The sequence below is a fragment of the Procambarus clarkii genome, chromosome 10 (genome assembly GCF_040958095.1).
Source record: "Procambarus clarkii isolate CNS0578487 chromosome 10, FALCON_Pclarkii_2.0, whole genome shotgun sequence".
In the NCBI taxonomy this organism is placed as follows: Eukaryota; Metazoa; Arthropoda; class Malacostraca; order Decapoda; family Cambaridae; genus Procambarus; species Procambarus clarkii.
In genome coordinates, this window is record NC_091159.1 from 14,426,326 (window position 1) to 14,439,128 (window position 12,803).

Genomic DNA, 12,803 nt, shown 5'->3' on the forward strand with positions numbered 1-12,803 from the left:
GAGATGTTGTTGTCTTGCCTATATACTTCGTTAAACGCCTGGAAAGAGATGTTGTCTTGCCTATATACTGAGTTTTTTGAGGCTTACAGTCCCCAAGAGGGCATTTGAAGGCATAGACGACGGTGGTCTCTTTTAAAGCGTTCTGCTTTGTGTCTGGAGAGTTTCTCATGAGTAGGCTGGCCGTTTTCTTGGTTTTATAGTAAATCGTCAGTTGTATCTTCTGATTTTTGTCTGTAGGGATAACGTTTCTATTAACAATATCTTTCAGGACCCTTTCCTCCGTTTTATGAGCTGTGGAAAAGAAGTTCCTGTAAAATAGTCTAATAGGGGCTACAGGTGTTGTGTTAGTTGTCTCTTCAGAGGTTGCAAGAAGGAAAGTGAAACACCATGCAACCTCTGAAGATACAACTAACACAACACCTATATATATATATATATATATATATATATATATATATATATATATATATATATATATATATATATATGCGAACAAGCCTGAATGGTCCCCAGGACTATATGCGACTGAGTTCCTGGTCAGTTCCTGAGTTCCATCCTAGTTCTGGGATGTGAGTTTTCAGTTGTCATATATATATATATATATATATATATATATATATATATATATATATATATATATATATATATATATATACACATATATATATATATATATATATATACACATATATATATATATATATATGTATATATATATATATATATATATATATATATATATATATATATATATATATATATATATATATATATATATATGTCGTACCTAGCAGCCAGAACGCACTTCTCAGCCTACTATGCAAGGCCCGATTTGCCTAATAAGCCAAGTTTTAATGAATTAATCTTTTTTCGACTACCAAACCTTCCTAACTTAACCTAATCTAACTTTCGGCTACTTAACCTAACCTAACCTATAAAGATAGGTTAGGTTAGGTTAGGTAGGGTTGGTTAGGTTTGGTCATATATCTACGTTAATTTTAACTCCAATAAAAAAAATTGACCTCATACATAATGAAATGGGTAGCTTTATCATTTCATAGGAAAAAAATTAGAGAAAATATATTAATTCATGAAAACTTGGCTTGTTAGGCAAATCGGGCCTTGCATAGTAGGCTGAGAAGTGCGTTCTGGCTATTAGGTACGACATATATATATATATATATATATATATATATATATATATATATATATATATATATATATATGTCGTACCTAGTAGCCAGAACGCACTTCTCAGCCTACTATGCAAGGCCCGATTTGCCTAATACGCCAAGTTTCCCTGAATTAATATATTTTCTCAAGTTTTTTTCTTATGAAATGATAAAGCTACCCATTTCATTATGTATGAGATCAATTTTTTTTATTGGAGTTAAAATTAACGTAGATATATGACCGAACCTAACCAACCCTACCTAACCTAACCTAACCTATCTTTATAGGTTAGGTTAGGTTAGGTAGCCGAAAAAGTTAGGTTAGGTTAGGTAGGTTAGGTAGTCGAAAAATAATTAATTCATGAAAACTTGGCTTATTAGGCAAATCGGGCCTTGCATTGTAGGCTGAGAAGTGCGTTCTGGCTACTAGGTACGACATATATATATATATATATATATATATATATATATATATATATATATATATATATATATATATATATATATATATATATATATATATATATATATATATATATATACCAGGAATATCTAATTACTTTTTGGCGGGAATTTGTACATCCATATAAGCTTACTCTCCCTTTTGTTGGCGTCCACGTATCATTTTCCTGCATAAAAGTAACACACTACAAAAGATCTTTTTTGCTCTCATCTTCATGTTGGTTTAATAATTTAAGATGTTATCTTCGTCTGTGTGTGTGGGCCAAGCGCTTTTATTTCTATTGGGAGCCTCTTAAGGTATACGGATACCAGGTAAACTCATACAAGGCAAGAATACCCGGTCCCCTTGACAGGGTATTACATAACTTTTAATCATCCTAAAAAGAATACACGACCAAGGTGTATAGTTGTGTAGCGGTATAAGGTATACCTCTCGGGTTTTGACCGAGAGGTATACCCGAATTTTCTGTGTATGGTCACAGAGTTTACTTCAGTGTCATACTAAGTGTGATCGGGACTAAGGCATACTTGCTGGTTTGGTTAGTAAGTTCTTGTAATTACCTTAATCGCCCTTCAGAATTTTATAGTCCTTAATGACCCACCATAGATTGATAGGCCTTAATAATCCGCCAGAGGTTGATAGGCCTTAATAACCCACCATAGATTGATAGGCCTTAATAACCCACCATAGATTGATAGGCCTTAATAATCCGCCATAGGTTGATAGGCCTTAATAACCCATCATAAGTTGATAGGCCTTAATAACCCACCAGAGGTTGATAGGCCTTAATAACCCACCAGAGGTTGATAGGCCTTAATAACCCACCAGAGGTTGATAGGCCTTAATAACCCACCGGAGACTGATAGGCCTTAATAACCCACCAGAGGTTGATAGGTCTTAATAACCCACCAGAGGTTGATAGGCCTTAATAACCCACCAGAGGTTGATAGGCCTTAAGCCCAACACCAAACCCAAACAATACACAGTTTATTACAATGCATCAGCTTAAGCAATTGTTCCCTAGAGTACAATCACACTGAAACACAAAGGAACATCAACACAAGACAATAGAGTCCGAATGTGTTGTTCGTATGTGTGTTGCTCTGGCTTCACGAAATTTGTGATTTGCTTTGATTTGACTTCACGAAATGGCCTTTCGTGAATTTGTGATTTGTGATTTGGCTCACGAAATATTAATTTGCATTTTAAGAGAAAAGGTTTTACATATTAATTATGATGTAATTAATTCTATGCTAAATATGAACATATTTATAATCACTCAAAAACACATTTTAAAATAGATACAATTTTAATACAGCAAATACAACACGGGTTTATTATCAGCAATACAACCGGCCTTATCAAGACTGGGTAGTGATTAGCAAGGAAGGAAGGAATGAATGAAGTATCATTGAGAAAGCGCCAAGCCATTACGACTATATAGCACTTGGAACGGGTCAGGATTAGAATTTGGGATGGGACGGGGAAAAGGAATGGTGCCCAACCACTTGGACGGTCTGGGATTGAACGCCGACCTGCATGAAGTGAAACCGTCGCTCTACCATCCAGCCCAAGTGGTAGGACTAGTGATTAGCAAGGTATAAATTAATCATAATTATTATTCATGAAATATGCCTTTGATTAATGAATATAAATCACTCGTACTCTGAGAAAGACCTCGAGTAGATAGCATAATGGTCTAAGTTCTGGAGTTGTTGTGTTTTTATACAAACTTATACACGATCTTCAAGACATTTTACATTTCACAAAATCTTGAGTAACTCTTTCTGTGCCTCTCATCCTAGCTCTGTCCCTCTCATCCTAGTTCTGTCCCTCTCATCCTAGTTCTGTCCCTCTCATCCTAGTACTGTCCCTCTCATCCTAGCTCTGTCCCTCTCATCCTAGTTCTGTCCCTCTCATACTAGTTCTGTCCCTCTCATCCTAGTTCTGTCCCTCTCATCCTAGTTCTGTCCCTCTCATCCTAGTTCTGTTCCTCTCATCCTAGTTCTGTCCCTCTCATCCTAGTTCTGTCCCTCTCATACTAGTTCTGTCCCTCTCATCCTAGTTCTGTCCCTCTCATCCTAGTTCTGTCCCTCTCATCCTAGTTCTGTTCCTCTCATCCTAGTTCTGTCCCTCTCATCCTAGTTCTGTCCCTCTCATACTAGTTCTGTCCCTCTCATCCTAGTTCTGTCCCTCTCATCCTAGTTCTGTCCCTCTCATCCTAGTTCTGTTCCTCTCATCCTAGTTCTGTCCCTCTCATCCTAGTTCTGTCCCTCTCATACTAGTTCTGTCCCTCTCATCCTAGTTCTGTCCCTCTCATCCTAGTACTGTCCCCTCTCATCCTAGTTCTGTTCCTCTCATCCTAGTTCTGTCCCTCTCATCCTAGTTCTGTTCCTCTCATCCTAGTTCTGTCCCTCTCATCCTTGTTCTGTCCCTCTCATACTAGTTCTGTCCCTCTCATCCTAGTTCTGTCCCTCTCATCCTAGTTCTGTCCCTCTCATCCTAGTTCTGTTCCTCTCATCCTAGTTCTGTCCCTCTCATCCTAGTTCTGTCCCTCTCATACTAGTTCTGTCCCTCTCATCCTAGTTCTGTCCCTCTCATCCTAGTTCTGTCCCTCTCATCCTAGTTCTGTTCCTCTCATCCTAGTTCTGTCCCTCTCATCCTAGTTCTGTCCCTCTCATACTAGTTCTGTCCCTCTCATCCTAGTTCTGTCCCTCTCATCCTAGTACTGTCCCCTCTCATCCTAGTTCTGTCCCTCTCATCCTAATTCTGTCCCTCTCCTCCTAGTTCTGTCCCTCTCATCCTAGTTCTGTCCCTCTCATCCTAGTACTGTCCCTCTCATCCTAGTTGCGACTTGATAAAGGCAAAACATCGTCAATATCTTTCCTCTTCGTCTGGGTGTTGGTTGGTTTCAGCCGCCTAATTGTGTCTTATTTCTGTATCTTGTTCAGGATAGTTGCCCAGCAAGGTTGAGTTTGACCTCTCATAGTTCAAGGGTCATAAGTGTCGAGGAGTGAATGCATCCATGGACCGGTCCTTACCCTAGTTCTTACCGTAGACGAATGAGGTAGGAGAGTAAATTCGCCTCATTTGGCTGGGTATTTATGAACCAGTTGGGTTATTGGTGTCTCATTTGGTCACTGCGGAAGGTGAGAGTTCGGGACAAACGCCGGAGGCACTGAAGAACGGCCTTGCGGTACTCCGCGCTAACCACAACAAACACTATCGGATCCAGGCAGAATTGGAGCCATTGTAGAGTGTGAATGAGGAGCCAGGCGTCTAGACAATCATAGAATTGTTGATCACAGCTCATTGGCTGAACACAATAACAGACGAAGTGGATGATGGTGTGTGGCAAACTGCACACAACTAAAATGATAAAGATGATGAAGACGCTCCTGGAGGCTTCTTCTTCCCATCTGCGACAGGATCCCACCGTCTCAGCTGTGGCGGCCTCGCTTGCTGAGAGAGTCCCCTCGCCTGAGGCAGACGCCTCGCCTGAGGCAGACGCCTCGCCTGAGGCAGACGCCTCGCCTGAGGCAGATGCCATGTTCCCTTCTCTAGTCTGCAGTTCACTCATGCCTGTCCTTCTCTGGCGCAGCTGATAATACATCAAAATAGTCAACATTAACCAAACACAACACATTATATAGATGTATAAAGATATTTACATAAGAATAAATTTTCGTCAAGTACAGGCAGTATAAATGCAGATACAGACGGAAACAGAAGACATTACGCAGACGAGTCACAGTAACGTGGCTGACGATATGATGACCAGACCACAACGACGACGTTTCGGTCCGTCCTGGACCATCATCACGTAGTGTGTTGATGTTGACATAAACACACCACTTGATAATGGTCCAGGATGGACCGAAACATTCCTTCATCTTATTATGTGTGGTTTGGTCACCATAAGACATGAGAGGAGGCCAGCTAGGAGGAGAACAGATTATGGAGACGAGGGACTTCAGTACAAGACAGGGATTCTTAACTTATTTTACGATTACAGAGCCCAATATGTTTCGACACTTCCTTCACAAATCTGTAAAAATCTTCATTGTCACACGTCTTCAAAAGCTGTTAATAGCTTTATTTTCCTTTACTTGTGGATAGCTAGGAACAGAACAGCTGAAAGAAAAGTATAAGTATTTTATATATATGCAAAAACAAAAAACCACCTGAGTGCACACTACAGGTAACTGGTGAGAGTCTTGATGATCTCTTTATGGAGTTACAAAGGTGGAATCGAGGCACCGTTACGGTGACAGGTAATTCTAATCTAACAACTTTCCTAAATTGCTCAGAGATCGTGTCCCAAGCCCTCATTATTTGGTTACAATACCCTCAAAGAATATGGGTATACCCCCACTCCCATAGCTTAAGAACCCCCTGGTATAAGAGATAGTCCCAGGGCTTAGTCTAACTTCTGGAGGCTAAATACTAGGAGGAAATATGGCATCACAAGACCTCTGTTGCAACAATTCACTTTTATTATACTGTGCTTTCATCTTTAAATAGCTCTAAACTACTGACCTTCACGTAGATGAAGACGTAACAGATGATGGTGGCAATTAGAGGTATGAAGTAGGTTATTAGAATGTGGAACTTCCGCAAAACATTGTTCTCGATGTTGATCGTCAGAGCATATGCGTCGAAATTAATTTCGATGAAAATCTGCGAAAATATCTTTAAATCACTTTGGGAGATTTAAATATACTAAATATTTATTTAATTATAACAATTAAATTTAATGAGTTTGATTCGTACAATTATTTAATTCTTGTCATTATGTTTATAATTTCTCAGTACACTCAAAGATTATTTAGTATGCCACAATATGTCTTAAAGTGATGAAAATTCTATTCCTATTTAATTAACTATTCCATTCACCGGGACTTAATAAAAAAAAATTTAGTACCATCTTGTATTTATTGAGAGTGTATATGTGTGTGTAATAAATAAAGAGACTCGAACTCAGAAAGTTCTGAGTTCTTTCTGAGTTCGAGTCTGTTGCAGGGGTTGGTGCCTGATGTGTAAATATTATATATATATATATATATATATATATATATATATATATATATATATATATATATATATATATATATATATATATATATATATATATATACAGAATTTATTCAAGTATCGTAATCATGTATATATAAGTACCTTAAGTATGAATATATACATAAGTGTGTACGTAAGTGTGTTTGCGTTAAAGAACCAAGGAAATTTACTACCAGAGGGAGCCAGAGGATGGCTGAGGAGACCCAGATCAGCACCAGCTGCAGAGCCACTACAGACGACCTCAGCATCCTCCTGAAGACCACTGGGGACCTCAGCGCCACGACCCTGCACAACCACAACAGTATCCACAACCAAATAATATTAACCGTGTTGGCACTGAAGTTAGAAGTTAACACATCTGTTATATAAGCGATTAAAGGATATACTAAGTATACGAGTCTCTGTAAGACACTTACAACAGCAGTTATATTTACCAGAACAGTACCTGTTAACAGCCATGATACAGATGCTCAGAATGTGGACCTGATGGAGTATCACATGACTAACGTAGACGATCGCCATGGTCTTAACTGTGAGACTGTCGGTGTACGCAGGACCTTCCATGATCTTAGCGACCACCAAGGGTAAGGTGTAGCAACATATAGGGATGAGGCAGAGCGCCAGGTTGACCATGAAGGCCGTGTTGTGGTTGCTGCGGAGCTTCTTGGAGCTCAACATCACCACCATCACCATCACATTCCCTGAAGAGAATACTTCGTGTCAGCGAGTCGTTGCCAATGTGTTAATTTTAGACTTTTACAGTCCGGAATGAAATTATAACTATCTAATCACAGTTCTCACCGAAAGTTCCTATAAAACACGTAAAGAAATTGCAGATAGATGTCAGGACGACGACCTCGGACGAGTACTGGAAATGTATCCATGTAATGATAGGTGTTACAAGTTCAACAGCTGTCTCCTCCATCTTTTCTCAACAACTGCTTTCTCCTCTTTCCTGCGGCTTCTCAGAACTGGGGAGGGTTAAATATTAGCTTGGCGGGTCCGCGCCCACCATCACTGCGCAGGCGCCTACCGCTATCTTAACCCCTGATAACACCACTATAACACCACTTCCACAGTTATAAATAACCTTTTTATTTTCTTCTAAGATTTAGTCCAATTACCCAAGAGTAATTATCTTTGTTGCAGATATGTTGATTAACCTGAAAACTCTTATTGTGTGTTTACATTTGATTGTATGTGTACATTTAATTGCTGCTTATGTTAATATTATTGATATTTGCTGCAATAAAATGTACACATACAATAATACTAGAAACAGTAATAGTATGATTATTAATAATAATAATACACATTTCAGTATTCGTGTAATACATTGGTTTGGAACTTAATACATAATACCAGGTGGAACCAAGCATCCTAGATAAGTTAACAAGGGAAGAGGCACATTTATATTCTTATTTCAATCTCCCACTGATGTGCATTATGTTAATACACACTAAGTTGACACACTGTGTTGCTGTGGTGGCCAGTTTTAGTTTTATGCGGAATAATATTTCAATTTACTGCAAGCCGAATCGCTATTTCCGCGTGTATTTGGGTGTCCGTGCCTCTTACAACCTCATAAGAAGTTTCCTCACGTCGACTCTCTGGACGTTGGCGTTTACTTCCTCAGATACCAAAGGACTAGATAAAGATTATTTACTAAGAAATCCTAACATGAATAATATATTACAAATATTATTTATTCATTATGTCAATCAGGATGTAGACAAGCACCACCACACTCCAGCAGTCATCCACAGCAGCAGTACCATCACTACATAGTTCACCGCTTCGAGCACCGCTACACGAAACGCTATGTGTGGTAGTGGCTTTGCAAGGATGTAAGAACACCGATATTATGTACTCTCACAACCCAGTGTACTTTCTTAAATTTTAATTTAAATATTGTTCCGAAGGGCGAGTTTATTGGGCAGCGCCACTCATCCTGTGAGTGTTGTTGCTGCGAATTTAGGGGCGACGGCGATCGTGATAGCGGATGCACCTCGGCGTACCCATAAGGCCTAATCGCGAAACGAATGACGCTTATTAGCGGAAAGTAATATGCTTCGCGGCAAATAAATACACAGACAGGCTGATGATTGGGGAGCTCCAGGAGTCCCTCAGGGGTGACAAGCACCGGCCTCGCCCCCGCACAGAGAACACTGAGTAGCAAAACCAAAAACTCGGTCCCTAACTAAAACGTAAAAGCCATCTAGTGCCCTGCTTGCTTGATGGGGTTCTGGGAGTTCTTCTACTCCCCAAGCCCGGCCCGAGGCCAGGCTTGACTTGTGAGAGCTTGGTCCAGCAGACTGTTGCTTGGAGCGGTCCACAGGCTCACATATCCACCACAGCCCGATTGGTCCGGCACTTCTTAAATAAAACAATCTAGTTTTCTCTTGAAGAAGTCCACGGTTGTTCCGGCAATATTTCTTATGCTTGCTGGGCGGATGTTCAACAACCGTGGACGTCTGATGTTTATACAGTGTTCTCTGATTGTGTCTATGCCACCCCTGCTCTTCACTGGTTCTATTCTACATTTTCTTCTATATCGTTCACTCCAGTACGTTGTCATTTTACTGTGTAGATTTGGGACCTGGCCCTCCAGCATTTTCCACGTGTATACTATTTGATATCTTTCGTCTCCTTTTTAGTGAGTACATTTGGAGAGCTTTGAGACGATCCCAATAATTTAGGTGTTTTATCATGTCTATGTATGCCGTATATGTTCTCTGTATTCCCTCTATTTCAGCAATCTCTCATGCTCTGAAAGGGGAAGTGAGTACTGAGCAGTACTAAAGACGGGACAACACTAGTGATTTAATGAGTACAACCATTGTGATGGGATCCTTGGATTTGAAAGTTCTCGTAATCCATCCTTTCATATTTTCTAGCTAATGCAATATTTGCTTGGTTATGCTCCCTAAACGTTAGGTCGTCAGACATCATTATTCCCAAATCCTTGACATGTTGCTTTCCTACTATGGGCAGATTTGATTGTGTTTTGTACCCTGTATTATGTTTAAGGTTCTCATTTTTACCGTACCTGATATTATAGTCTGTGGGTTGGTTGGTGTTGTCGTCGTTGATCCTTCTCTATGGACAACCCAACCCACAACTCGGTAGAGTGCTTATACTAGGAGATCACCCTTGGCGCCTCTGACTCTCGGAGAGGGGCTCAACGTCACACGTTAAGGGGATGCGGCTCCAACACTTAGCCTCGTTGTCACGTGCACACACCCACTCGAGCCGCTGTGACTCCCCACTCTCTCCTTATGAGATATGATCTCCTCAATCCCCTATGACTTACTAGTATTACCTCCTACCTTGCCCACGGCAGTGGTTCCTGGTTCTTTCTCTCTCTCTCTCTTCTTCTGTACTATTTCATGGGAAGCCTCACTAGGACAAGGTCAAACACCAGCAAATTGGGATACATTTACTGGACAAAGCACATACACGATACATACACACATATAATAATAATGAATCCTATACTCTATAATATCACAATCAGGTTGCACTCCAACACCATCAGAACTCTATTATCAGCTTATCAAGTGGTATCCTATCTCCTGGTTCACCACCTGATACTATCAACCACCTCAAGTTGATCAAGTCTACATACACTGTTACACCATCAGCAAGATAATATATATATAGAAAATCAGCATTTGAATGCAATAACATATATCAGTATAACTGTTCATTGATACACAACAATGATCAATCGATCACTGTCAGTCCTGGAACGCATACATCTGTAGGCAATCCAGCCTACGACTGTAACTCTAAACTTCAGTATAAAACACTCCTTGACATAAGAATGTAAACAACCACTCACCTCTCACTGCGTCTTGCACACTAATGACAACCAAACACTATCAACTCCCTACAAGTAATCCACCAGAACTTCCCTTCCACCTCTGGAAGTTCACTACCCTGATCTTTAGGTTCTTCCGGGCTTCACTACCAGGATCCTCTGCAGCTCCTCCAGGCTGCTATCATGAAGTTTCCTTGAGCAACTACGGTGCTTCACCCTTCTGTTAGGTTCCTCCACAGCTCTCTTGGCTGCTACACCACCTCTACAGAAGCATGTGACACTCCTCTTCACTGCTGCTTCTCCTCACAGCTCGAGGTCCTCTCCTCCACTACCTTGGAGTCTCATCAATTACCTCATCTAGGCTGGCTTCGAAGTTCTCAGCAACTTCTTCCCCAAAAGACAAACCACAGATTAACTGGTCGAGGGCGCTCTCCCTCTGACGGCGTCTGGTCACGGCGCTTCCACGGCCCACAATAATGCCTCTGGGCGATTTAATAAACACTTCGTCGACCAGGACTTGAGACCACAACGTTCCCAGCTCGGTTCCACAGCTGGCACGTCTACACACTTCTCTTCTCTTCGAGATATATCACTAGGGGTTCCCTTCTGGCGGGAGCTCAAACGTAGCGCGGCTTTCCCCTGCGATGTCTGGCACTCAAGTGAGGTCAAGGTCCTCCGGAAGCGAGCCTCACGCCTCCAGCAAAATGTCCACATCTCCTAGCCAGTCATTTATCTATTTCCTTACTTACTGCCCATAATCTTAAACTGTCCATTGAATCCAACATACTATTTTTCATATGTGTTATCGCCTCTATATTTGCTAGACCTTCTAATCAGGTCAGGCTTGATGAATAACTCTCAAGGAGGGAGACTCGTTTCTCCTGTAGGCTGAGATCATAACACTGAGTACCAGGAATTGATGACTGTTAAACATCACGTTATTTTCTGCTGCCCAATCGAAACTTGATTAATATCTGCTTGTAATTATTCAATGTCTTCAGCGGAGGTATTTTCCATGCTGATTTTTGTGTTATCTGCAAAGGATGATACGAAGCTGTGCCTTGTATTTGAGTCTATATCTGATATTAGAATAAGGAAAATCAGTGGTGTAAGGACTGTACCCCTGACGTACAGAGCTTTTAACTGCGTTTAGACTCGATTTTATTTGATAGACTGTTACTCTTTGTGTTCTGTTCGACAGGAAATTGAGTATCCACCGACTTACTTTACCAGTTATTCCCATTGACCTCATTTTGTTTGTTATCACTCCATGGTCACATTTGTCGAATGCCTTTGCAAAGTCTGTGTATACAACATCTGCAATTTGCTTCTCTTCTGAAGGTTCTGTGATTTTGTCAAAGTGGTTGAGTAACTGCGACAGACAGGAGCTTCCCGCTCTAAATCCATGTTGTCCTGGGTTGTGTAGTTCATTATTTTCTATAAAACTAGAAATTTGATTCCTAACCACTCTTTAAAAACATTTATTATGTGTGATGTTATTGCAACTGGTCTATAATTTTTTGCCAAAGCTTTACTATCCCCCTTGTGCAGAGGAGCTAAATTTGCAGATTTAGGTGCTGCTGGTATCTTCCCTGAATCCAGGCACTTTCTCCATATTACACAGAGCGCTCGCACTACTGGTACTTTGCATTTCTTTAAGAATATTGAATTCCACGAGTCAGGACCAGGGGTTGAGTGCATGGGCATGTTGTCAATTTCTCTTTCAGTCTTCTGAATTTATGTTAATATCCGTTATATTATCTGCAGCTTGACTGTCATTCATAAAGAAGCTGTCTGGATCTTGAACTTTCATGTTGTTTATTGGTGTGCTAAACATAGTCTCTTACTGGCTTCTAAGAATTTCACTAATTTCTTTGTTGTCCTCTGTGTACGTATCTTCAGTTGTAATTAAAGGTCCAATACTGGCAGAGGTTTTTTATTTTGATTTTGCATATATGAAAAAATATTTTGTATTTTTCTTTATCTTTATAAAGTTCATAAATAAACTTTATAAAGTTTTATAAAGTATAGCTTTCTGTTCCAATTCCATTTCCTCAGATTCGTATGATCGCTTCAACGTTTGCTCTATTTCTTCGATCTCCCTGTTTAGGTTTATTTTCCTTGCTTGTGATAGTCGTGTCTGCCTAAGCATTTCCGTTATTTTCTTCCTTCTCCTGTACAGTCGTCTGCGTTCTCTTTCTAGGGTGGTCCTCTTTCTGCCCCTCCTCACAGGCACGTGCTTCAAACAGACCTTGTAAGCTTCAGCTGT

At 40.3% G+C, this 12,803-nt stretch overlaps 1 protein-coding gene across 1 annotated transcript; it reads right to left on the minus strand.

Moving 5' to 3' along the window:
• Positions 1-2,919: 2,919 nt before the first annotated feature.
• LOC123746908 (G-protein coupled receptor moody-like) lies at positions 2,920-12,499 on the minus strand. The gene is made up of 5 exons (XM_045728818.2): positions 10,887-12,499; positions 7,157-7,412; positions 6,885-6,996; positions 6,175-6,315; positions 2,920-5,236 (listed from the first exon to the last, which is right to left on the minus strand). The coding sequence occupies exons 2-5, from the start codon at positions 7,402-7,404 to the stop codon at positions 4,754-4,756; spliced, it is 984 nt and encodes a 327-aa protein (XP_045584774.2). The 5' UTR covers positions 7,405-7,412; positions 10,887-12,499; the 3' UTR covers positions 2,920-4,753.
• Between the last annotated feature and the right edge of the window lie 304 nt (positions 12,500-12,803).